At 37.4% G+C, this 23,409-nt stretch overlaps 1 protein-coding gene across 1 annotated transcript; it reads right to left on the reverse strand.

Annotated features, from left to right (window-relative positions):
- Positions 1-1,890: 1,890 nt before the first annotated feature.
- Positions 1,891-22,067, reverse strand: LOC124159463 (arrestin homolog). The gene is made up of 8 exons (XM_046535286.1): positions 21,802-22,067; positions 19,493-19,614; positions 18,539-18,670; positions 16,697-16,903; positions 12,730-12,918; positions 8,565-8,753; positions 6,327-6,495; positions 1,891-3,456 (listed from the first exon to the last, which is right to left on the reverse strand). Exons 1-8 carry the CDS (start codon positions 21,866-21,868, stop codon positions 3,311-3,313), a joined length of 1,221 nt encoding a protein of 406 aa, XP_046391242.1. The 5' UTR covers positions 21,869-22,067; the 3' UTR covers positions 1,891-3,310.
- Positions 22,068-23,409: the final 1,342 nt, after the last annotated feature.

Raw genomic sequence — 23,409 nt, forward strand, 5'->3', positions numbered from 1 at the left:
GACAGAAATTGTTTGATCTTTTTCCGGTATTGGAGAGGTCGGGTGGCACAATTGTTTAGACTGTTGCTTCGTCTTGATGATGAAGCTTGAAGATGAAGCTTGAAGATGAAGTTTGAAGATGAAATTGAAGATGATTTGGGCTAATAATAGGGTAGTTTACTTCATCCAAGAAAACGAAAGGCATTGATTGCGATTCGTTACCCACCATTAGTGTATTCATAATATACAAATTATTTGGTTTTAGAAATCCCAGTTTAGACGAATGGCAATGGTCAATTTTAACCTCATTTGAAAAAGGTCAGATTGGCGCCCATGCGATGCCTCTCCACGTGTCGTCACAGGGACCTAGTTTCTATACGAGTAGATAGGAGTTTTACATCGTCTGAGATTACCAATGCATGCATGAGGTAAAGAGCCCAAGGAAACGTCTCTTAATAATCACCTATTAAAACTGCCGAAGGTCGGAAAGTTTCGTTCGTTTGATAGGGTATTAATAATCCTTATTTAAGCCAAGCGCTACCAGCCAGCAGGGTACTCGGCTACCTGCTAGCATCCTACGTCGTATCAGCGCTCAAAGCCTCGCCCCAAGGTCACCTAACTTGCGGCAGCGGGAGCCAGAACGACGTCACAAGGGGTTTTCCCAGCATTCATACTTAGCCGTCGCGTTTTCGCGCGCTTGAAATTTTTTGCTTTTCATTTAATCGCGAAAAATAGATATAATCATTTAAAAGTTGAAAAGCGTGAAATACGTACTCCGGGAGCAATAATCTTTCGATTAAGGCAATAAAAAAATAATAGGAATCCACCCTATTGTTAATGAACCCAGGTTTCATCACCAATTACGATGGAGTCCAAAAAATCATCTTCTGGTGGTAAAAAAATCTGCCTCTGGTGGTCTTCGGTGGGCTGTTTGGGCACCCACCTGGCAGTGGATGTTTGCGTGGCTGCAAAGGATCTCGTGGCGCCCTTAACGAACGTTTTTAACATCCCTACATTATTCACTGTAAACTTCAACAAGTTGGCGATGAATTTCGATAGGTGCCACCTTTTCCGACGACAAAATTCGCGTATAAGACCGAATTTCACTTCTGGATGGAGACGTGAGGGTAAGCTCCAAGGAAACGGCTGCTATGCCAACAGTGAGTGGTCGACCATGCATCGCAGCGGTCGAGAGTGGTAGTGGAGGAAACAAGGAACACGGAGGTGTTGGCGGATTGAGCCTTGAGCTTCATGCGGCGACGCTATTACTTAGGAGACCTTATTTTTAAGTTTACCCTCGTAGTAATGGAACCTTGAGTAAATGAATGTAGTGGACACACCTTGAAAATCAAGGGAGCGTGGTAAGAAGGTACTGCGTAAATCTAAGTTTGTGGTTTGATATTTATTTTTGAATTTTCTTCTGAGCAGTAGTTCATCAAAATATCTATAATTGCTTCTTTTACTTAGCTATTTAAATCTAGATTTTGCTCTTTAATTGAAGACTTTGTAGCGGACAGGTCAGGAAGGTAAATTTCTTATTCTATTTAAGAGAAAATATTTTTGTTACTGTGACTGAGTATTTGTTTAAATCTAATACTTTATAAAGGCTACGTCGCTGTATCAGTCCTTGATAAAATAGGCAAGAAGAGAAGGCAAGCATCCTAACCAAGCATCTGAAAAGAGGTTAGTCAGGCGAGGAAGTAGATTTCGCTAGGAGTGTAGCATGAGAGGGCGTACACATTTTGATAAGAGATAAATCTGAGTGGACAGAAACTGATCTCTTTTATTTATAAGCAACAATCTATCATTTAATGTTAATCAATAGTACTATCTTGTGAAATAGTACCGAAACAAATAATTACTAGTCAGACGTGGCGAATATTTTTTGCGTCGGGAAAATAAAAATTCAGATGTTTTAAAATTTTTTATTTCATTATTTTAGGTACAATATTTTCCAAATTCAACCCAATGTAGGTGTTCTTGGGTTTGATCACACCATTTAAGTTTGTACAAAATCCATTCTTTTTGCAAAATACTATTGCAGTTTTTTAAAAAAAGATTTCAATATCGGTAAATATTTTATAAGGATCTCAGTATAACTTATGCATCACAAGTTTTCACGATTTGATATCACATGTAGGCGTTCCGCACGCAGAGAGGATTATCTAAGAGCCCGCATTTATTTGAATTTTATTTTATTTGTTTGGTAAATATGGGGCATAATTTTATTAATTTTTTGCCAGAAATAAAAAAGGATGAACTCCGACATAGAATATTTACGACTTATTTTAGTTATAAGGTGTTTACATGTTCCCTGAGCTACTGTGCTGCGAATTACCCGTGTGAGAATATCTCGTGCAGCCCAACTCTTATTTGTTAACCACTGTACTAATTTCCCTGAATTTGGTTTCTTGTTTTGTTTTTGTTTCAGCAATCATATATGCTTAAAACTTGCAGATATACCAGTGCTGATTTTGAAATCTTGGGTTCGTAGACGGTCGGGTATCAATGAGGCAGGATAATTTTGGTGAAAACTTCTCACATTCTATTACATTCAGAGCAGTTCAATGTAAGCTGATGTAATCGATGAGCAACATAATTTTATCTACGGTGTTGCTCAGTGACGAAAACGGGTCACATTTAATTATTTTGTGAAAATAAAAGAGCTTTCGTGTGAATTATTAACATATAAGTAAGTTACTTCGGAAACTATCCATTTCTTTGAAGCTGGATGTTGAGAGCCTAGGTCTAGAAAATGATATCCTCCCCTAATCTGATAAAAAGCCTCTCCGGCTACGTATCCAACTGCATTATACTAATCGGTCAAAGCTATTGTATGAGATATAATTGCAAGGTTAACGAGTATGAAGCAATATCTTCTATCAAGTCCTTCAGCATGGCTCCTCTTGTTAAACAAAAAACTAGATAAATCCTACAATGCGTCCCCCCCTCACCACTCGGAGGAACCTACTCCAAGGGGATCTAATTTTTTTTACATTTTTTGTTTTTTTTTACTTTGTGATTTTTTTGACCATTTTTATGATTATTTATTTTTTTGGTACCGTCGTTTTCCTAGGGTTGCATGTTTCCGCCTGAGGCTATTCCGGCTATCGGAAGGAAGAGAAAAAAAGAGGATTAGATAGTATGTGAAGGAAATGTGGTAGGGTGATCGTTGTTTGCTTGCTCAGGGAGATTAGAAACGATGTTGTTTTTCTTTGATCTCCCCCCTTCATCCTATTTCTCTCCCCACCTCCACGTCTGTAGTCGCCTGATATGGTCCTTTTTTTTAACGTGTTTGCTTGTTACATATCTCTGTTTTTTGTTTCATTATCTACGCTGCCTCCTGGCGGAGTCGAGCGAAGTCCTCGAAGACGATGTTGTCGTCGTCATCGTTGGTATAGTGTGAGTTCTCGTACTTGGAGCGCTCGATGGACTTGGCCTTCTTCTCAGCGGCTGCGTTCACGTTTGCGTCAGTGCCTGTGAAAAAACGAAATATTTACGGAGCTTTAACCTCTTGAATAAATACATGCTTGTGAGCTATGCAGAGCTAGAGAGAGAGGTAAATGCGTAACTCCCATCAGTTAAGGCCAGTATTGAAACCCCAACTATGGTGTTATCATGGGAAAAGGTTGGCAAATCCTATATTTGCGTGAAGTCTTTCACTCGGTGAATTACACAGGCCAACAATGAAAAAACTTTTTTTACTGAAAATACCATATTCTTATGTTTTTAAAGTTGCTGAATCCAAATATTATGGTTTTAAAGTTGTATCACCCATCATTTATTATTTTACAGTTAAATTTATGAAATCAAGCAATATTTTTAGAATTTAACAGCTTTTTTATAGTTACAATAAAATTGAAAAAGTAGGTCCAATGAACGAAGATAATGGGGGATTACTGTTGCTACTTCACCGAGAAGTTCAGCAAGCGATTCATCGCAGAAAAAGCTACACAAGAAGCTTCAAGGAAAAAAGGGAAAGAAAATGTAGACCAATTCCAGTTGACAAGTGAACCCTGTATTATCACGCTGTAGTAAATACAAACAATTTTATCACGATGTAGTGAACAGTAAATACAAACAATTTAATGATGTAACACAGTGCTTCATTGATTTCCCTACATACCGTATAGGGATATTAGACTAAATATGAAATACATATTGCTTGGAAACTATGGGTGATGTAAAAAAAACTAAGGCCAAGTTTGGATTTGGCACATAAAAATCTATAAAGATCAGCTATTAAAATAAAAAAAGTTTTCAAACAATATTTTTTTGTTGGCCTGTGTTATTTATCTATCACTAACGTTTCAACGAACGATGCATCAGTCATCATTCGTGGTGAACCCTGATGACGATAGGCGAATCGTTTGTTGAAACTTTGGTGATATACAGCAAATACACCTGGTGGAAATCCCGAGAAGACTTCAGGCAAATAATACACTGGGAAAAAATAACTTCACTAATCAATTATTGTTTACTTGTATGTTTCTTGAATACTGAATTTTACCCTTCTTCTTCAGCATTAAATTAAATGGAAATAAAAATTTCAATCAAAGTAAACACCATGAGGGCAAGCGCTATCATCTCACAATCAGTAATTTTATCAGACCAGTCACGTGATCACGTAGCTTGCAATGTCAATTTTGGTCACATAGAGAGAACCCAAAAATCTCAACAGCTTGTCTTTAATCTTTGGTTTTAACACCAAAGTTTTTTTTGTGAACAGAGCTGGGTATTAAGAAAAAGACACAGGAAATACACGTAATTATTATTTTTCAAGTAATACCTCAGCAATTTTAGTCGGATATTAAAAAAAGATTTTATTTGTAATATTCTTCAAAATTATTTTGGGGATAGTTGAAGCTACCGTTTAAAGGACTTTCTGAGTGTTGACAATTTTCGTGACGAAGATAGTATATAACTTATTTGCTCATTTGAGATTCGAAACCCATCCAAATTGTCATTTTGTGTACTAGTAGTCCCCGTTTCAATGCACCTTCCTTTTGAGTACCTATGCAAGTTGAACCCTTTATTTCAACTTTCATGCATGGAATATAGTTTTGGAATTTTCCTAACAGTTTCCGATTATTTAAACTCTAAGAAAACTAAGGACTGCCTTTCAAAGTAGATCTGCTTGTGATTTACTTATAACAGATTTTTAAAAATAATGCCTTTCAGAGAATATGCTCCTTTTAAACTGGCTTTAGTCAACTGCTATTACTTTTTCTTAATGACTATCAATATTCATGTATGGTTACTAGCCTGTCTAATAGGATTTTCAATGATATCGGCGCATATACGGGTCCCATGTCTCTACAGTTCTCTCGCTATATTAGGGGAAGCAAAAAGAAAATAGTCAGTAAAATAACCCAAAAAAGAGAGCATTCCTAAAAAGGTGGAATCTTTTTAAAGTTGAAAATATAAGCGTTGAAGTCAGGAAGCAATTTTTAAGGACTTACATTTAGATCATGCTTCTCTGTGGTAGTAAGGCAATGACGATGATAGCAACGGGATTATCAAGGATGGAATCTTTATAAATGCATCGCTATGGAAGATTGAAGATCAAATACATTGATTGTGCGATCAAAAAGTCCAAAAGTGTGAGAGAGTGTTATTTTTAGAAGATTAGCCGATGGGAGAATTGAGTAGAGATCTGCGTCAAACCAATATTAAGGCTATTTTACCTGGTTAGTGGGACCTGTCATTGCGCAGAATAGCACTGAAAAAGTAATTACGAAAATGCGAGCTCGGAATTAGAACAGGGGCTATTTTGCCACCTCGCATCCATGCATTCTCTTATGCGTGCTACCTGACGCAATTTCGACTGCGCCTTCGTACATAGGTCAGGTTGCGCAATGACGTGCCCCGTGTAAAACCGCCTTTAGGATTGCTGGCTGTTGATGATGATATAATATATTTGTGAGAAGAAGCTATTTTCGAAAAGTGATCCAATACAATATGGAGTGAAAGATGTGATCATTGCCTCCCAACGGAATCTAGGGAAAACGTAGAAATTTCCTTCCTCATAGGGAATTTTTTCCTTTCTGTAGAAACATAAAATTATGGTTTCGCTTGTAGTAGGACCCGCCCGCCTCTGTGACGGTGCGGGATTCCTCTTCCCTATCCTTCCAATCCTATCCTATCCCAGGAGGCTTCGTCGGGCTCCTTTCGCGGCGGCGCCTCCATCCTTTTTCCTTCCTCCCCCTTCTGTGGTGCAGAGGTGATAAGATTATAGCTTCAGACTTTGGCTCAGAAGCGTAACACCGCGAGCCCGCACTACGCTTTCGTATCCGCTGTCTCCCATTGGAGCGCTTTCGTTCGTAATGTGTGGGATGATAGGTTACCTGGAGCAGGGTGGAGGAGCTTGAATGGCACATCAGTCTGCAGGTCTCCGCCGAGGGCTCCGCAGTTGAGGACGACGCGAAGAGAGTAGGAGATGACGATACCCATCGCTTCCGATGGAGACTTGCCCTCCATGACCAAGGTGGAAGAGGCCAGGTTAACGTCATCGTCCTGGGCGGGAGGGGAAACAAAATAAGCATTCGTTGATTTACAATGTAATATAGTGAAATAATAATTGTAATAATAATATTAATTATTGATGTTATCATAAGTACTATAGTCTTATTATTTTATTCTAATAAAAGGCAAATCGATTCATAAAATATTTAAGAAAAGAAGTGTAAGCCTTATTAGGCAAAAGTCCCGTTGTTAGGGTACTAACAAGTTTTTACATGCATTGCTCAATTCAAGTAAGGATTTGACGTTATATGTGAGGAAATTTTGATGGAAAAAAACAAAAAATTCTTTTTAGCATACAACGTGATTCTGAAAACCAAAAAATCTCTCAATAAGTTCGATATTTTTGCTTTTGATTGGTCATCGCAGGCTAGGCCGGCCCTTATTTTTCAGAATAAGCAAACGTTATGTTTTCTTATTCTTAAAATGGCCTAAATGAACTTCATGCTCATTTGCTGAAATTTTGTTTCTTCAAAATAACGGGAGCACATACCCCAATGGCCCTGAGTAGGTACTAAGAACCCACAATAGGTTTTATTTGATCTGAAAGGCTTTATCGCAATGAGAAAACGAAGTGAGTTTCTCTTTGGCCAAGTCGATTTTTAAATCAACTACGGGTACATTATTTTGTATAATCGTTTATTTTATTATAATCGGCAGGAAATGAAATATATGCGTGCTTCATGAAAATATTGCATGAGAGCGAGGATATAGATTATGAGAGCCATACATTCTCACTTGCAGTATGTTGACTGAAAAACATCAGATGCGAGAAAATATTTATGATCCATGACGAATTAGCTTGAACGGCGAACGTTGAGTAAATAGTTTAAGAGGTCACCGACTTTAGATATGAGAATTGATTAGTGGTTCCATTATTTTATCTATTTGAGCTGTTGCTTCTTAGGAACCTTTATATTTAATTAAAAACAGAAAAACACTCGACTATATGAACTTTTCTTTCTCATAGGACCACTGATTTAGGTAATTTTCTCTGAATTCGAACGTCGATTTCTGGAAGCATCTGGCGGTAGCTTTGCTCTGTTTACATCAATTGGAAATGGACGTGATTGATATAATTTATTTTCTTTCGATTGTGCAAGAAAGGGTCCCAATAATGCTTGGCCATGGCCAAATCTATATTCAAACTGAAAATTGCAATCTAATTGCAATAATTGAACAATTTCAACTCTAATCGCAGCAATTGAAAAATTACAAGCAATTGCAACTATTGAGCAAACTGAACATTACAATGGCTATGTTCAGTTTGTTCTTAGACTTGAGGATCAGCTATGAGTTCATCAATAGCCTTTTGCGTCCTTCATTATTTTAAGGTTCTAAGTAGGGATGAGTCGATTCCACTTTTTTTCGATTTCGATTCCGATTTTTTCAACTCGATTCCCGATGCTCGATTCCAATTACATCGATTCTTATTCATTGTAACATATGTGATTTTTATTTGTCAGCAGAATTGTAGCCATTAAAATTTAAGAATTGAATGAAATAAAACAAAGATAATTAATATGCCAAAAAGTATATTTATTAAAAAGAGCTACTTAAAAATATAGAATCATATCTTCAGCTTTAATAAAATAAAAAACAGTTTAACTGTTTCAGACATAAATTGTTAACTTAGTAATGTGCATTGCACAATGACTCAGGTGTGTGGTGACATTTATGCCCCAAGCTATATATTTATATAAGTGGAATCGATGGATTCGGAATCGACATTAGACTATCGATTCTCGATACCGATTTAGTGTCCGAAAATCGACACTTGGAATCGAGTTATTCCTACTGATAAAGGTTGCTGAATGGAACTATTTAATGAAAAAGGCCTGGATCGTGTTCAGCTTACTTCAATATACTTTACTGAAATCGTTGCAATGCATGTAATCTAATTTACAAAAGTTTATTTATTATTAGAAAGCTGCTAGTAAAATTTTTTTCAGAGTTAAGGAGGGAACTGGAACATATTTTTCACTGTTTTTACTCAGAGCCACTGTGATGGTTGCTTATTGGCATTGATGGTCGATGAATGCTTAGGGATGTCATTTACTTACCTTAAGATGTCCGTCGAGAGCGATTCCGCGTCGGTCCTTGTTGGAGGATGCGAGTGGCACCAGGTAGAAGGACTTGGTGAGGGAGGCTCCAGGAGTGATGGGGCACCCTTCGCGGGTCTCCAGGCTAGCCACGAACTTGGAGAACTGAGCGTTCACCATGGTCACCTCGCAGTGCTGCACAACATAGACCTATACAAAAGTTGAGAAAATTTAGCCATAAGAATGGGATGTTTTCTGAATCATAAGACTAGCCCCTAGAGAGGTGGAATAAGATAGTTGTATAAAGATACTGAGTGTAAGCATATATGAGTGGCATTTTTCCTTCTCGAATGGTGAAATTTTACTAATTTAATTTTTACTTCATGTCTAATTCATAAGTCAACTTGAAATTTCAATCAACTCCGGGGAATTATGGAAAAAATTTAAAGACCCATTCTGTGCAAAGGCTTTTTAGGCTTCACCTTCATACCAGCCACGTTTGAGTTGTTTAGCTGGGAGTGAGACCAAGGCATTTGGCTGTTGAGATAGTTGGGTCACAGGCGTAATAAAATATTAAGAAAAAACTCATTTTTCCATTGAAAAAATTATTTTCCTTGGTCTTACTGTAGGAAAGCCTTATAGATAATCAATTGTAGTGCTGAACAACGTAGACCTATTCGAGAAACGTTGTTCAGGATTGATATTGTAGCGGAGGATTCATCCATGACAACGGGGTTTATTTATTTTAACGACGGAGAGATTTGAGTAAATAGAGGATTAAGGAGATTGTGTTTTGAGAACGAAGTGAGAGTTAATGTGTACGACTTCTACTGAAATAAAGGTGTTAAGTGTTCCGGAAATAAGAATAGTTGCTTTTTGTATTGGAACCCTCGCACGTAACAACTGGTGTCAGAAGGGGACGAAACATAAATTATAGTGTTTGTTTTTTTTGTATGAAGCACGACTTATTTTCAATCGAAGTAGGAGCATGGCTTCAAAGGCAGCTAAGTTAAGTGAGTTGAAAGTGGCGGATTTGAAGCGCGAGTTGGCGGAACGTGACATGGAGACTAGCGGGACGAAAGCAGTCCTTCAGTTGCGACTTCGTGAGGCGCTTCAGGCCGAAGGCGTGGACCCCGAGGATTTCTCCTTCGAGATAGAAGTCGGCGCGCATGAATTCACGCATTTCCTCACTGTATTTAAAGAAGAGCGTGCCGAGTATTCCAGAACTTTGAAAGAAATTGCCAGTACTATTCGCTCGATCAAAGACGAACTGCTGGCGAAGATCTCTGAAGTAAAATGTGGGTTGGAAGACGACGTCAGAGAATTAAAGGACAAGCTTGAAAATGACGTTAGCGGAGTAAAAGATGAGCTGGAAGCAGATGTCAACGAGATGAAGGAAGAACTGAAATACGTCACTTCGGAAGTACAAGGCATGCAGGAGAGATTAAGGAACGTAAAAGAAGATTTAAAAATGGTAGAAGTCGACGTAGAGAAGCGTATTGAAGATCGTCTGAAAACTCTCGCTCAAGAATTGACGCAAACGGGCACTGTTGGAGTATTATCAGGACTAGCTTCTAGTATCAAGGCCGTGCGTGTAAAAGCACCTACATACGACGGCAAGATTCCTTGGTCTACTTACTTCAAACAGTTTGAAGCCGCGGCCAACGCCAACGGGTGGACGAAGGAAGACAGAGCAACGGGCTTGATTGTGGCGCTGCAAGGAGACGCTTTGAACATTCTTCAAGCGATGCCTGACCATGAACACAGGAACTACGAGTGTCTGGTGGGCCGACTTGAAATGAGGTACGGTGACAAACACCTTCAACAAGTCTACCACAGCCAATTGCTCACTAGACGTCAAAACCGTGGCGAGACACTACAAGAATTTGAAGCGGACATCGCGCGACTCGTTTTCTTGGCTTATCCCTCGGCGCCCAGGGAATTTATTGAGCGATTGTCAGCAGAGTCTTTCGTGGTTGGTGTGGCTGATCCGGAACTGCAGAGAGCTCTACGCTTAATGCACCCAAAAACTTTGGACGACGCACTAGCCCGAGCCTTGGAATTCTAAGCGGCAACCGAAACTTCAAAAATCCTAACTCATGTCCGAAGCACGAGCGAAGAAGAATCTCTCGAAGATAGGATCGAAAGGATCGTCTCAAAATTTTTACGAAGGACAGGACAACCCACAAAAAGAGATATACGCTGTTGGGATTGCGGGGAGCTTGGACATGTCCGTAGTCGCTGCCAAAATAGTACGATGCGGCAGGGTCGCTTTCTCGATAGACGCCATTGCCAGAGCAGAGAAGATCGACGGACTACGCATCTTACTAAAATTTCAAAAATGGGTGACGAGATCCGTACTGGGAGCACTCCCCCTAAAACTAAAATTTTCGTGGGCGGTCTCCCTGAAGACGCCAAGGCACAAGATCTGAAGGCCCTTTTTGAGCGGTATGGAACTGTTACCGAGTGTGACATTTTAAACAGGTATGGCTTTGTGCACATGAAGACTGATGAGATGGCCGGCCGTGCCATAGAGGCCCTGAACAATGCTGAATTTATGGGTGTCCAGATTAGCGTTGAGCAATCTTCTAGTAAGAAGAGTGGTCGTGGTAGAGGCTTTGGTCCAATGATGAGAGGTAGAGGAGGACCAATGAGGGGGATGAGAATGGGAAGAGCCCCACCTCCGTACATGATGAGGGACGGTCGTGGGGACTATGACAGACGAGGACCAGGAATGGATGGCAGGGGCCCTGGAATGGACAGGATTGGACTGCCACCTCCACCATCAATGAGGAATGGATACTATGACAGTTATGACAGAGGCTATGATGGCTACTACACTGCCCGAACCTGAGCGCCGCACATACCCTGACATGCTCCACAAACCCCTAGAGGAAAGGCGAAGGTAGTCCATTACAATCGATTGGCACTTTACGAAGGTGGCAATGCAAGAGTTGAGGAGGATCAAGAGGTGAACGCACGTTGGCGGCCGAACAACATGTTCAAGGCATGGGTAAGAACTGTTCCGGGACGAAACAGCCTTGAGGAGGGGGCAGTGTAGCGGAGGATTCATCCATGACAACGGGGTTTATTTATTTTAACGACGGAGAGATTTGAGTAAATAGAGGATTAAGGAGATTGTGTTTTGAGAACGAAGTGAGAGTTAATGTGTACGACTTCTACTGAAATAAAGGTGTTAAGTGTTCCGGAAATAAGAATAGTTGCTTTTTGTATTGGAACCCTCGCACGTAACAATATAAAAGAGGTAATAATAATTTGTCTTTATTGGGCAAGATTGGGACTAGAAAGTCCCGTCTTCCACCTAACCCCTCTTAAAACATAAAACTATTGCAGCTTAATACATTGTGAAGTTGCTCTTGGAATTACATACAGTCAAATATGGCAAAAGAGACATAGAAGTACGGTTTTCAATCAACAACAAAAATTATAAGTTAACAAAGTTACGATTTACCAAGTGTAAAAAGATGTGATTAAACGTGGGGAAATCCTAGGGATATTGATTTTCGTCCTTATTGGAAAAAAACCCACTGCAGGAAAACGCCCACACAAGGAGGGGGGAGTGAAAAACCTCCGTAAACCTACTGAGAGAGAGCTAATGTAAACATGGATGTATACAAGTAGAAGAAAATGCCACCCAGTCACTGGAAATAAAAATAAAATTAGATGAAGCAGAGCAACGAGGGCATTAATACGGCGGTCCTAATGAAGTTCCAACGAGTAAGAGCCTCGATAACAATTTAGACCGCGTTGGAAATGCCGAAAAATCTGACTATCCAACGTAATTGGTGACTTTTCAAAAGTACCCACAATTTTTATTTTTCATGCCATTATTCAATTTTGGTGAAAAATAAAGTTGCCGAAAGTAGTTGAATATTCCAAGTGTGGGTTTTAAACAATTATTTATATAATTATTACATGAAATCTTTAGTGGGGAGGTCGATAGCTCTATGGAGAAAGCGTTCACTGAAAGTCTATGTGTTTCCTGCTGATTACAATAAAGATTTCGAACACAATAATTATCATTCATATCACCGTAACTCTTATGTTTTTAACTTGAAAGAGTTGGTCTTAATGTTTTTACCGAAATAATTAATTGGGAGATTTTTTTTTATTTTATGAATAATGATGAATACCTAAGGTAAAGGTAGTAAACTGAAGAGCTTACCTTGATGTTCTTGACTGATTTGCGGGAGTTGTTGGTGATGATGATGTTGGGGCAGACCTTCTCTCCATGATAGTAGATTTCCTTGTCGAGAGTGACCTCGAGGTTGATCTTTCCCTGAGAGAATGTGAATCCCTTGGAGACGAGGGAACTTGGAAGGCGGTTGCCTCGGGTTGGTGGAGCATATTGCAGCTGTTCGGGAGTGAAATGATACACGACCAAACTAGTTGACTTTTCACTTATTATTGAAACAAATAAAAAAATTATCCTATTGTTAATTTTTCGATGTTTTTCCACATTTTAATTGCAGCAATAAAGCCATTTCTAATGAGATATTTGAGCGGTAAAAATTACACAGGCCAACAAAAAATTATTGTGTGAAAACTTTTTTTATTTTAATAGCTGATCTTTATAGATTTTTATGTGCCGAATCCAAACCTGGCCTTAGTTTTTTTGTATCGTTCATAGTTTCTAAGCAATATGTATTTAATATTTAGTCTAATACCCCCTACACGGTATGTAGGGAAATCAATGAAGCACTGTGTTACATCATAAAATTGTTTGTATTTACTGTTCACTACATCGTGATAAAATTGTTTGTATTTACTACAGCGTGATAATACAGGGTTCACTTGTCAACTGGAATTGATCTACATTTCCTTTCCCTTTTTTCCTTGAAGCTTCTTGCGTAGCTTTTCCTGCGATGAATCGCTTGCTGAACTTCTCGGTGAAGTAGCAACAGTAATCCCCCATTATCTTCGTCCATTAGACCTACTTTTTTAATTTTATTGTAACTATAAAAAAGCTGTTAAATTCTAAAAATATGGCTTGATTTCATAAATTTAACTGTAAAATATGAATAAATGATGGGTGATACAACTTTAAAGCCATCATATTTGGATTCAGCAACTTTAAAAATATAAAAATAAGGTATTTTTAGTAAAAAATGTTTTTGAATTGTTGGCCTGTGTTATTTCTGAAAGACTTTCCTCTTACCGCTGGAGCAGAGTACCTACTTTAGGAAATAAAGGAAAGAAAATATATGGCTACTTGGTTAATGTGATATTATCTTATCTTCTTGGAATGACCTAGGTTTTTCCTTCAATTACCTTCTACTTGCCTTTTATAAAGATTCTTTTTCGTTGCTTCTAGTCTAGGTAAGGGACACTGTTCATTGAAGATTGACGATATCATTCGAGTTTGCGACAGGAATTATCTAACGGTGAATAATGATGTGAAAAAAGGGACTGACGTCAGCCTATATTGTTTGCCAGTATCCGCGCAGCAAAATTTTAAATAGATTTAGCTAACTTCGATGAGGATTTTGAATGCGCATCTGTTTTGTGGCTTCCCCCGGGAAACCGTAAAAATGCCTCTCGAGTGTTTTCCATCGCCTACTTATTGTATTCGCGTCGATTCCTTTGGGGGTTGCCAAGATATTTTTCTCCACGTTTTAAAGGAATGTTTGCGTTCCATTTCCGTCTGAAAGATCGATGTGTCCTGCTTTTCCTTTCCTTGGCGTGGCGAAGACGTAAGAACCCTTCCCTCTTCATGGGCTGCCGTTATGCAAACCTCACCACACGCGAAAGTTGTATTGCTTGGTCTTCACTGATCGTATTTTGAGCATTAGAGAAACCTTGGTGACTCTATTTACTGTGTTTTTACCCTCTCCTAGATTTCTGTGTCTACCTTGTACCCTAACACCTCCCTCGCTACGAGGATTTTTGCTCAAAGGTCTCTGCGCCAGGGTGTTAAACTTGATTTATTTTAAATGACTTTGCTACCTTGTATGGCAGTAAAAAAATACACGGCAAAATTATTCATATCTATCAAATTCTTTTATCTTATATAATAATAAAACCAAATTGCAATTCTATTTAAATAGGATTGGTGCGAATGCCCTTATTTTGTTCGCAAAAGTAGCATTAGCAAAAGAATAATCACTATTCTTTTTTACTTTCCTTCCATCCCATTCATTGCTCAACGTTAATGTTTTTTACCTCGGGATAATAATCAATGGAGTTCAAGTGTACAAGTCCCTCAATTTTTTTATGATCATCGCCAATCAACAATTTAACGTTAGTGAGCAAAGGTAATCCTTTTCTTTTTTGTGTCTTTCAAGTAACCCTGGATGCGCGTATCATATTTATTCCATTTATACTATACTTGCTTTATAACCTCTTCTCGTATTCATCTTTCACTTTTTAAGGCCTATTCAAGGTTTCCGATTATTTTTTTATTGCCTAAATCGAAAGATTATTACTCCTGGAGTACGTATTTCACGCCTTTAGATTTTTAAATGATGATATCTATTTTTCGCGATTAAATAAAAAGTGAAAATTTTCAAGCGCGCGAAAATGCGACGGCTAAGTTTGAATGGTGGGAAAAGCCCGTGTGACGTCATTCTGGTTCCAGATGCTGCCGTGTGAGGTGACCTTGGGGCGAGGATATATGCGCCGCTGCGATGCAGGCTACTAGCAGGTAGCAGAGTACCCTGCTAGCAGGTAGCGCTTGGCTTAAATAATGATTATTAGTACCCTATTAAGCGAACGAAACTTTCCGACCTTAGGCAGTTTTAATAGGTGATTATTAAGACATGTATCCCTGAGCTCTGTACCTCATGCATGCATTGGTAATCTCAGACGATGTAAAACTCCTATCTACTCGTATAGAAACTAGGTCCCTGTGACGTCACGTGGAGTGGCATCGCATGAACGCCAATCTGGCCTTTTTCAAATGCGGTTAAAATTGACCATTGCCATTCGTCTAAACTGGGCTTTCTAAAACCAAATAGTTTGTATTTTATGAATACCTACTCTAATGGAGGGTAACAAATCGCAATCAATGCCTTTCGTTTTTCTTTGGTGGAGGAAACTACCCTATTTCTGTTTCAAAGTAAGCAATGGATCTGTCTACGGAGAACAGAATCGTTGGGTATGGAAGACGCAGTGAAATTTTACGAAGATTTTGCCATTTTTACTGTGAAGGTTGCGTTATTAATCGGTAGATACTCTAGCTTCTCAAGCGTTTGATGCTATTTGATATGTTGAAATGTAAAGCAAAACAAAGAGTTTTTTATTTAGTAATTCTTATGAAATGAAAAATCTCATCTTACATCATATTAATGTTGTGGTTTCAGACAGTAAAGTGCATGGAACCTGCATTAAACTATTCATTCCTGCGTAAATTCATTTTTTTGGCCACAAGTTATTGCTCAAATGAAGTTAAAGGACGCTGAACGCAAAGTTTGGTTAAATAATGAAATCTGTACACATACCCTTGAACAGAGTCATTATTCCACTTGTAAAATGATGATCCTATGTATCCGAAACCTGGAGACACGTATCAAATTTCATTATTTAACTTCATAAGCTAAATAATCTGTTCCCATATGTAAATATGACACATTTTATAATCCAAAAACCAAAATAGCAATGGTAGGCTTATTTTTTGCTTTTGGTGAAGGCAAACATTCCGTTCAATAAAAAAAATAATATTGCGAAAGCGATAATGGTAATAGCCTGTATACGGGGTGCTTCTTTTCTTAAAGAAGAAGTCACGCGTGAGTTTCCATGCATAACCTAATTGCGTTATGCAATCTCTGAAACCCGATATTAGGTTAGGATTATTATAACTTCTTAGGTGCAAAAGACATTGAGCATATTCAAACAAATGGTATAGGAATTATAGTTGAGTTAAATAATAATTTTACTCAACATTCTCTTAATGAGGCTACAGGTTTATTCTGCATAATGCGCTGCATTTCAGACTCGAAAATTTAAATCAAAATCGAGCATCTTATTAAATAGTTTAATTAAAGTGGACAATTGCAATTCCTCACACCTCGGGATAGATCGGCCTAAGTACCTTGACTTAAGGAATAATTGGTTAAGAATTTCCGAGAAAAGTTCTCTCCGTATTTCCCTATTGTGTAAGATTCGCTGCACTTTCCCCGTTGCAATTGGCTTACCTTCTTGATGGCGAGAGTGATGGCGGATCGCTTGTGTCCCCTGTCGTCGAAGTGGTCCCCGACCCATGTCTTGATGGCGTACTCCACACCAAGGGGCTTTCCGTCCTCGTCGTCTCCGGCCTGGAGCGTCACCGAGGAAGGAGAGCATGCTGGGAATTGGAAGGTGAAGGGATACGCGTTGGGCCCAAGCTTCTTCACCAATCGCTCCTATCGTCACGGTGGAAAAAGAACATCAGAAGAATTTGGTGTTAGATGTGGGCACTTCATGGACATAGACATTAGCTATTGACTAATAAATGAACTTACCTCTTACCTCTACTTCGTACCCTCAACTGAGCTGATTGTTACTAAATAGATTTTTCCCTTTGAGTATAATGTTGCGAGCATTAACATTTGTCATTATTATAGAAAATGTGCATTGAAATGGCAAGGCAAATTATTTTTAAGCAAAATTAATTGTGCCAAATGTATCCATAAAAACTTTGTGTATTTTTTCCAAAAGAATTGAAAATATAGGAAAAAAACCTTAGCTTAATGCCATGGAAAGTAAGGTAAATTCGAAACGAACGTAGTGTAAATTCTTAGGAAGTGAAATATGAAGGATGGCTTTTTACCAATGAAAAAAAATCTGGTGTAATCTGAACTTATGGATACTGTGGTTAAAAGAAGAGCTTAAAGCTGTCACTTTCAAATGTGAGAAATGGTTTTCGTTGATCTTTTGAATTCTTATTTAAATTACATGGAAATTGAGCTCTTCCTTTAGGTATTTTGTACATTAGATTATTTAAATTCAGTGTCCCTGAAAAAAAGTTTATTCAGGACTTAGGAATAAATTCTGTTTCCTTTATGTCGGGATAAATCGCCATGCATAAATATTTTGTATTAGTCTAATTTAGTGGTAACTATATAACCTGAGGACAAAGTGAATGTAAAATGGCTTAAAATACCAATTTGTGTTTTATTATTTGAGAATCGCATCGCATGACGCTGTAAATGTTTTGGTAGACCTGCCGAAGAGGGAAAGCATATTTATAGTCAATAAATGGAGGAATATCAAGAAAATCGAACAGAATTATCGCTTTGCTGACTTTAAGACGGGTAACTTAGTATACACTTATAAGGGATATTGTGTACTTGGTAGAAATGTTATGAAATGAAATAATTAAAGATCCACCCAAAAGTGCTTGAGTAAGGTGTTTGGTTTTTGTATCTCATGATTTATCGTTACATCTTTAAAATTTGAAAGGAAAAGTGAACATCATTGGAATTTTATTTAACAAATGGAGAGAATTTTGTTGAAAATTTTACTCGATAGTGGTAATGAAAAACAATATCGATGTAATTTTTATAAGTAAAAAAAACTCGTAAGTATATGTTCATTGCGAAATTATTTTGCCACATTACGTTAATTCAAATATTATATCGTAAAAATCGCCTTCAACTGCCTGAGTCTATTGAAAAATTATCGAGCGATATTGTTATTTTTGGTCTTATAAATTATGTCTTCAATTTTAGTTTACGGAACAGTTTTAAAGCAGCGGTGTATTCTTGATTTTGTGAATGTATTACAGTCCCATGAATTAATTGAATTTCTAGCCCTAACTATTGTAGAGTTAAATTTTTGTTTATTTCATAATTCTCTTTAAAAAAATATACCTTGCTTTTGGTAAAGGATCAACTTTAACAATCGATGATTAAGACAGTTAAGTCCTGGAAAATTTATTCTTGTTGAAAATTTATGAATTGCTTTCGTTGAATTACGTGCATAGTTGTGGTGAACGGCTGAACTGTGATTTTTTTAAAGTGAGATAAAATGGGTTGCCATATGATTTTAAACTTCACCTGCATTGGAGTGATTTCTGACTGTTTGTCCTTTGAAGGGACGATCTGCGCTTTTGCGATGCAGATTTCTTTACTGAACTTGACTCCCATGACCTCGTCTTCTTCTCGGCCATAGCGGTACGTTGTCGTCACCTGTTTTTGGAAAGATTAATAGCAGCATCAGTCTCACGGAAAGGATGTGGAAAGGACAGAGATTGGATTATCAGTGTAAGCATGTACCGTGTCTTCGAAAGAAAAACAAAGTTGTTTCAAGTCATTGGAGGGGAAACAAGTGAACCAAGATTGTTTGAATTTTTATTAGGCCTGCCATGCGAGGCAAAATTTGAAGATGGGCTCATATTAATGTTATATGTATTAACTAAATTACGTAACACATTCAGGTAAAATCTTTTGCAATAGCTAAATACTTTCTTCATCAAGATCTGTGAGGTCTGAATGATTTTATGTCTTAATTTTTTTCCCCTTAAAACTGAAAAATCTTTAGTTTCAGCATGTAAATACCGGTTATTGTGTTTGCAGTGAATTACATTTGGAAACTTGATTGACATGCGAATATAATTTTAGTTTTCCCAACGTTTGATATGAAATGATTTCATAGTATCTTTGAGCATAGTTCTTTGTTGTATTTCCGTATAATGCATCATCGCGATCCATACTTTATATATTCCTCCGAGCAAAAATCACTTATAATAGGATAAAATAACGTTGCAGGGTAACTAAGAGAGAAAATTTGCAATAAGTGGGCCTAAAATATTCAAATGAAAGGTAATTGTGGCGTTGTTCGGCATTATTTCATAGTTAGCGAATTAAACTTGGTTATGCCTCTTAAATTTCATTCTATATTCTGTTTGGAATAAATCAGCATATCTGAGGTTGAGCTAACAGTTTTTGTTAAGCAATATTTAAATCAGTGTATCGTTTTGCTATCATACGACGGAATTTGATAATACTTACTTGTCCGAAAACTTTACGTCCTTTAAGATACTCGCTTTCCACGACGATGACTCCGTCGATCGGGTCAACAGTGTCCAAGTGGTCAACAAAGTCACGCTTGCCGAGGTAGACTGTGATTTTGCCTTTGGTTGAGAAAAAAGATGAAAAAATACATTAAACTCTTCACTTCGGTGTATGAATACCAACATAAATAATTGTATTTTTACACCATTTCCATTAGTATCTTTTAAATAAATCAATATTTAATATCAATTTATAATTTGCTTGAAGGTATCAATTTTTTAGAATCATCGGATGAAATTAATATTATCAGTGCAAACACATACTTATAAGAGTATTCTATCCCAGAATTTTAAGGAAAATTATATTTTTTGGGCAATTATGGAAAATTTGCGAAGTAAATTTCAATGCAGAATTTTTATCTTTAGGTTTAGTTCGTTTTTTTATGGTATGCTAATAAATAAATATCATTAACAAAAATCCCAAAATTGGTCCTGTGTCAAGTCTTAGACTTTATTTTCATAAGTCATTTGTTTCATATCTGATTAATACACCGGCTCTCTTTCCATACTAAATTTATTGCCCCTTTATAAAGTAATTTTTTGATAGAATAAAGAACATGACAGGTTTTCTCAGAAAGAAAATTTAAAAAGAAGTTTGCCTCTAGTATTGAAATTTCAGGTAATCTTGGTATTTTTTCGGCTTTAATATATTGCTAGTGAATTGTATTTTTTATTTTGTACTCTGCATTGAAAAAATAAACTTATCAAAGGCTGTGTTAGCAGTATTCAGTAATTAGTATTTTCTTGAACGAAGTTCTTTTGGTATGATACATAGGTAAATTAAACCTACATCTCAAGTGCTAATCAAGAGCTATTTAGCAATAAGATATTAAAAAACATTTTTACGTGCAGTAAAATACTCAATAAATTATAAAATTGAGACTAAGTGCTTAGTGAAATGTCTTAGATGGAATATTTATTTGTGAAATTACTCATACTGTAACGGTTTTATCTCGAGTATACTGTTCGAATATAGATACATAATCAGCAACGTAGTACACTTATTACCGCATTGTTTTGTGATGTCTATGGGTTTAAATCTCCGTCTTTCATTCCCCTTTAGAGAAATTATTTTTTTTATTGACGAAATAATTTATTTCACCATTGGCAGTACAAACGCATGCAAGGCTAAAGCCATATATAAAAATTTACAAACAATTACATACATACATGGATATTGAAATTACCAGGATAAGATTCTTGGGAATTCCCAAGTTAATCATTTAACTATGATATGTACAGCATTAAAACAGAGTCCAGAGGGTTAATACATACTAACAGAAGCTTGGAAAAAAATAGGCATGCTAGTTTCCATCTAGGAAATTACCTTACAATGCATCCTCCAGATATTCATTAATGCTGTAGTAGCATTTTTCAGCTAGGAGAAGTTAAAATGAATCTTATTGTTATATTTATGCTACTTTGGGGCTAGTAACTGTCCCAAAATGTCACCAGTAGGTGTATATTCCTCAATATATTATTATAGTAACACAACAGATAAAAACTAATTGGCATATGCAATATATGCAGGATAATTATAATTAGATATCTAGACTTTTGTACATGAAGATTATTTGTTTATCCTTATGTGCAATCCCAATTAAATATGGCAGTTATTTCAATTCAGCAAAATTGTATCCATAAATAGAACCACGGGTGTAGGTAGCCACGTAGGTAGGCACGTGGTAGGGGGTCAAATCTCCCCGAAGTCTTAGTTATTCTTACTCAACAAAACTTTTCTAGTAACAAACTTGAGAAGTACTTCAAAACAAATCTCCATTACGGTAATACGCCTTCAGTCTCATTCTGTAATACAGCCCCAAGTTTGGTTTGCATAGGTGTCTTGCACTTCGAGGATTTTGTTTAGGGGTGTCGGAAGGATACCTGGGACATGAACCCGGACCCCTCGATCAGCAGCCAAACACTCTACCCAGTAAACTACCACATTCCCCGTGACTGTTGTCCATTAACCATAGCCCATTATCACCATATTAATCAATGGAATCAAAAGAAGTTTAACGGTAAATATTATTATTGCGAGGATGGGAATCTTAAATTTCGATTAAAATCAGTCGTTTGAATTGCTTTGAAAGAAGCCTTTAAAAATCCTCTATGAACTCTTCCACTAGCATAGTCAATATATATATTTTAGAACCTACGCTAGCTGTTTTTATTTAAATATGCATACTGTCCATGAAAATTTTAATTATGAAGTAAGTTTAAATTAAAAAAACTTCATTTACTCACCATTTGGAGTTGATTTTTTGAAGACTTTTACGGCGACCACAAAGACGAGGAAGAGCAAAGGGATCATGTGGACTGTTTTTTAAAACAACTTCCACTGCTGACTCGGAAGCGTTAGAAAACAAAGATAACTCCTCTTGATTTTTTTTTGCTGGATGAAAGAAAGGTTCGTTGGAAGGTTGCTGGAGAGTTCTCACAGAGAGAGAAAGATGTGTCGAGAGAGAGCTGGCCTCGCCTACTTTAGCCTTCTGCACAGCAGTCGTACACCCTACAAAGGGGTCCGGTGGCACAGGGGCACTTTATATACTCCACTTAGTGGAGCGGAGGGAGGGGGCGGGGAAAGAAGCACATGTCGGGCTTGGCGCCTCCAACGCCTGTAACACCAAACCCCCACCCTCCCCCTCCATCCTCCCCCTTCTTCCTGGCGGTCCCCGTGCCCCTGTTCTCACTTCCAACTCTCCCCCCCATTTTTCAATATTCTCACCCCTTTCCTTAAGTACCTCCATACCCTCAAGAAATGTATGTTTGAGCCTATGGTTGTCCTTAACCTTAATGTTGGATAATATCGGGATAGTTCATTCGTAATTTAAAAATTTGCAGGGAATTTTGCCGATTTTGTCCCAGATTTTTTAGATTTGCTGACGTGAATGGTCTTATGCTTCGATATCTTATTCCTGTTAAATTATGAGCGGTCTCTTGGATTGAGCATTCACTTGATAATGACCAGAGGTGATTGAAACCGGTCATTGTTTTCAAACATTCATTGCGAAATCCAGAACCATAATTTTTATCACCAGGTCACGTTTCCTCGTAGAAAACCCATCAGACATTAACTAAATGAGGAAAGCTGCAATTGCCATAAAATTAAAAGAATATCATTATTAGGATTCATGGAGTCTGTAGCTTATCTATGACTTTTTCTGCATTAATCAAGAGGAGTCAACAGTTTTATTCATTTACAGAAAATCGATGACAACGTTGACAGATATTATGAGAGAATAGGACGGAAGAAATGCGTGTACTTGATGTAACCCGAAGGCAGCAGTACCAGGGATTAAAAATGAAATGGAGACTGCATTGATCACATATGTCGTATCACGAATTTCTTTTACACCGCAAAAAGATTTATAGCATATACAGCTGAAAAAATTATAGTTTTCCTTACGATCTGACTCGGAAATTTCATGGTTGATCTCGCTGCATTTGTTTCCAGAGCGTGAAGTAGTCTTTACCTAACTCCGTTCGTCTCTGGAAGTTGCAAAATTAGTGATGATTCAGTCGTAGCTATAATGGTAATGTGTACATTTTCAAAGAGTAATGTTAGTGTGGCATATTTTACGGATAACGCTTCGAAGTTTGAGTAAAAACAACCTAGGCTACAAAGGTGTCTACGATAAAATAAATATTCGGTCATTTTGGCAGAATTTTAGCAAAATAGAAAGAGGGCGGGCTTTTCAGTTATTTGGGGAGAACTATTATTTGTCTTTGCTGTAGTGCCCAAATATATGTTTCAAATCCTAATGCTGTCAAAAATTGTTTAGAAAAATATTTTTTCCCCTGTCAACATAATATTTCGAAATGTATCTTAAAACATATATGACGAATATCGCG

The sequence above is a fragment of the Ischnura elegans genome, chromosome 5, assembly GCF_921293095.1.
Source record: "Ischnura elegans chromosome 5, ioIscEleg1.1, whole genome shotgun sequence".
NCBI classification, from domain to species: domain Eukaryota; kingdom Metazoa; phylum Arthropoda; class Insecta; order Odonata; family Coenagrionidae; genus Ischnura; species Ischnura elegans.

Bases quoted from the DNA above. Each gene is read 5' to 3' on its own strand.
- LOC124159463 (XM_046535286.1), bottom strand. From the start codon at position 21,868: ATGATCCCTTTGCTCTTCCTCGTCTTTGTGGTCGCCGTAAAAGTCTTC. The intron at 19,615-21,801 runs GTGAGTAAATGA...TCTCAACCAAAG, and splicing joins CAAAAAATCAACTCCAAATG to GCAAAATCACAGTCTACCTC. The intron at 8,754-12,729 runs GTAAGCTCTTCA...ACTTTTGTATAG, and splicing joins AATCAGTCAAGAACATCAAG to GTCTATGTTGTGCAGCACTG.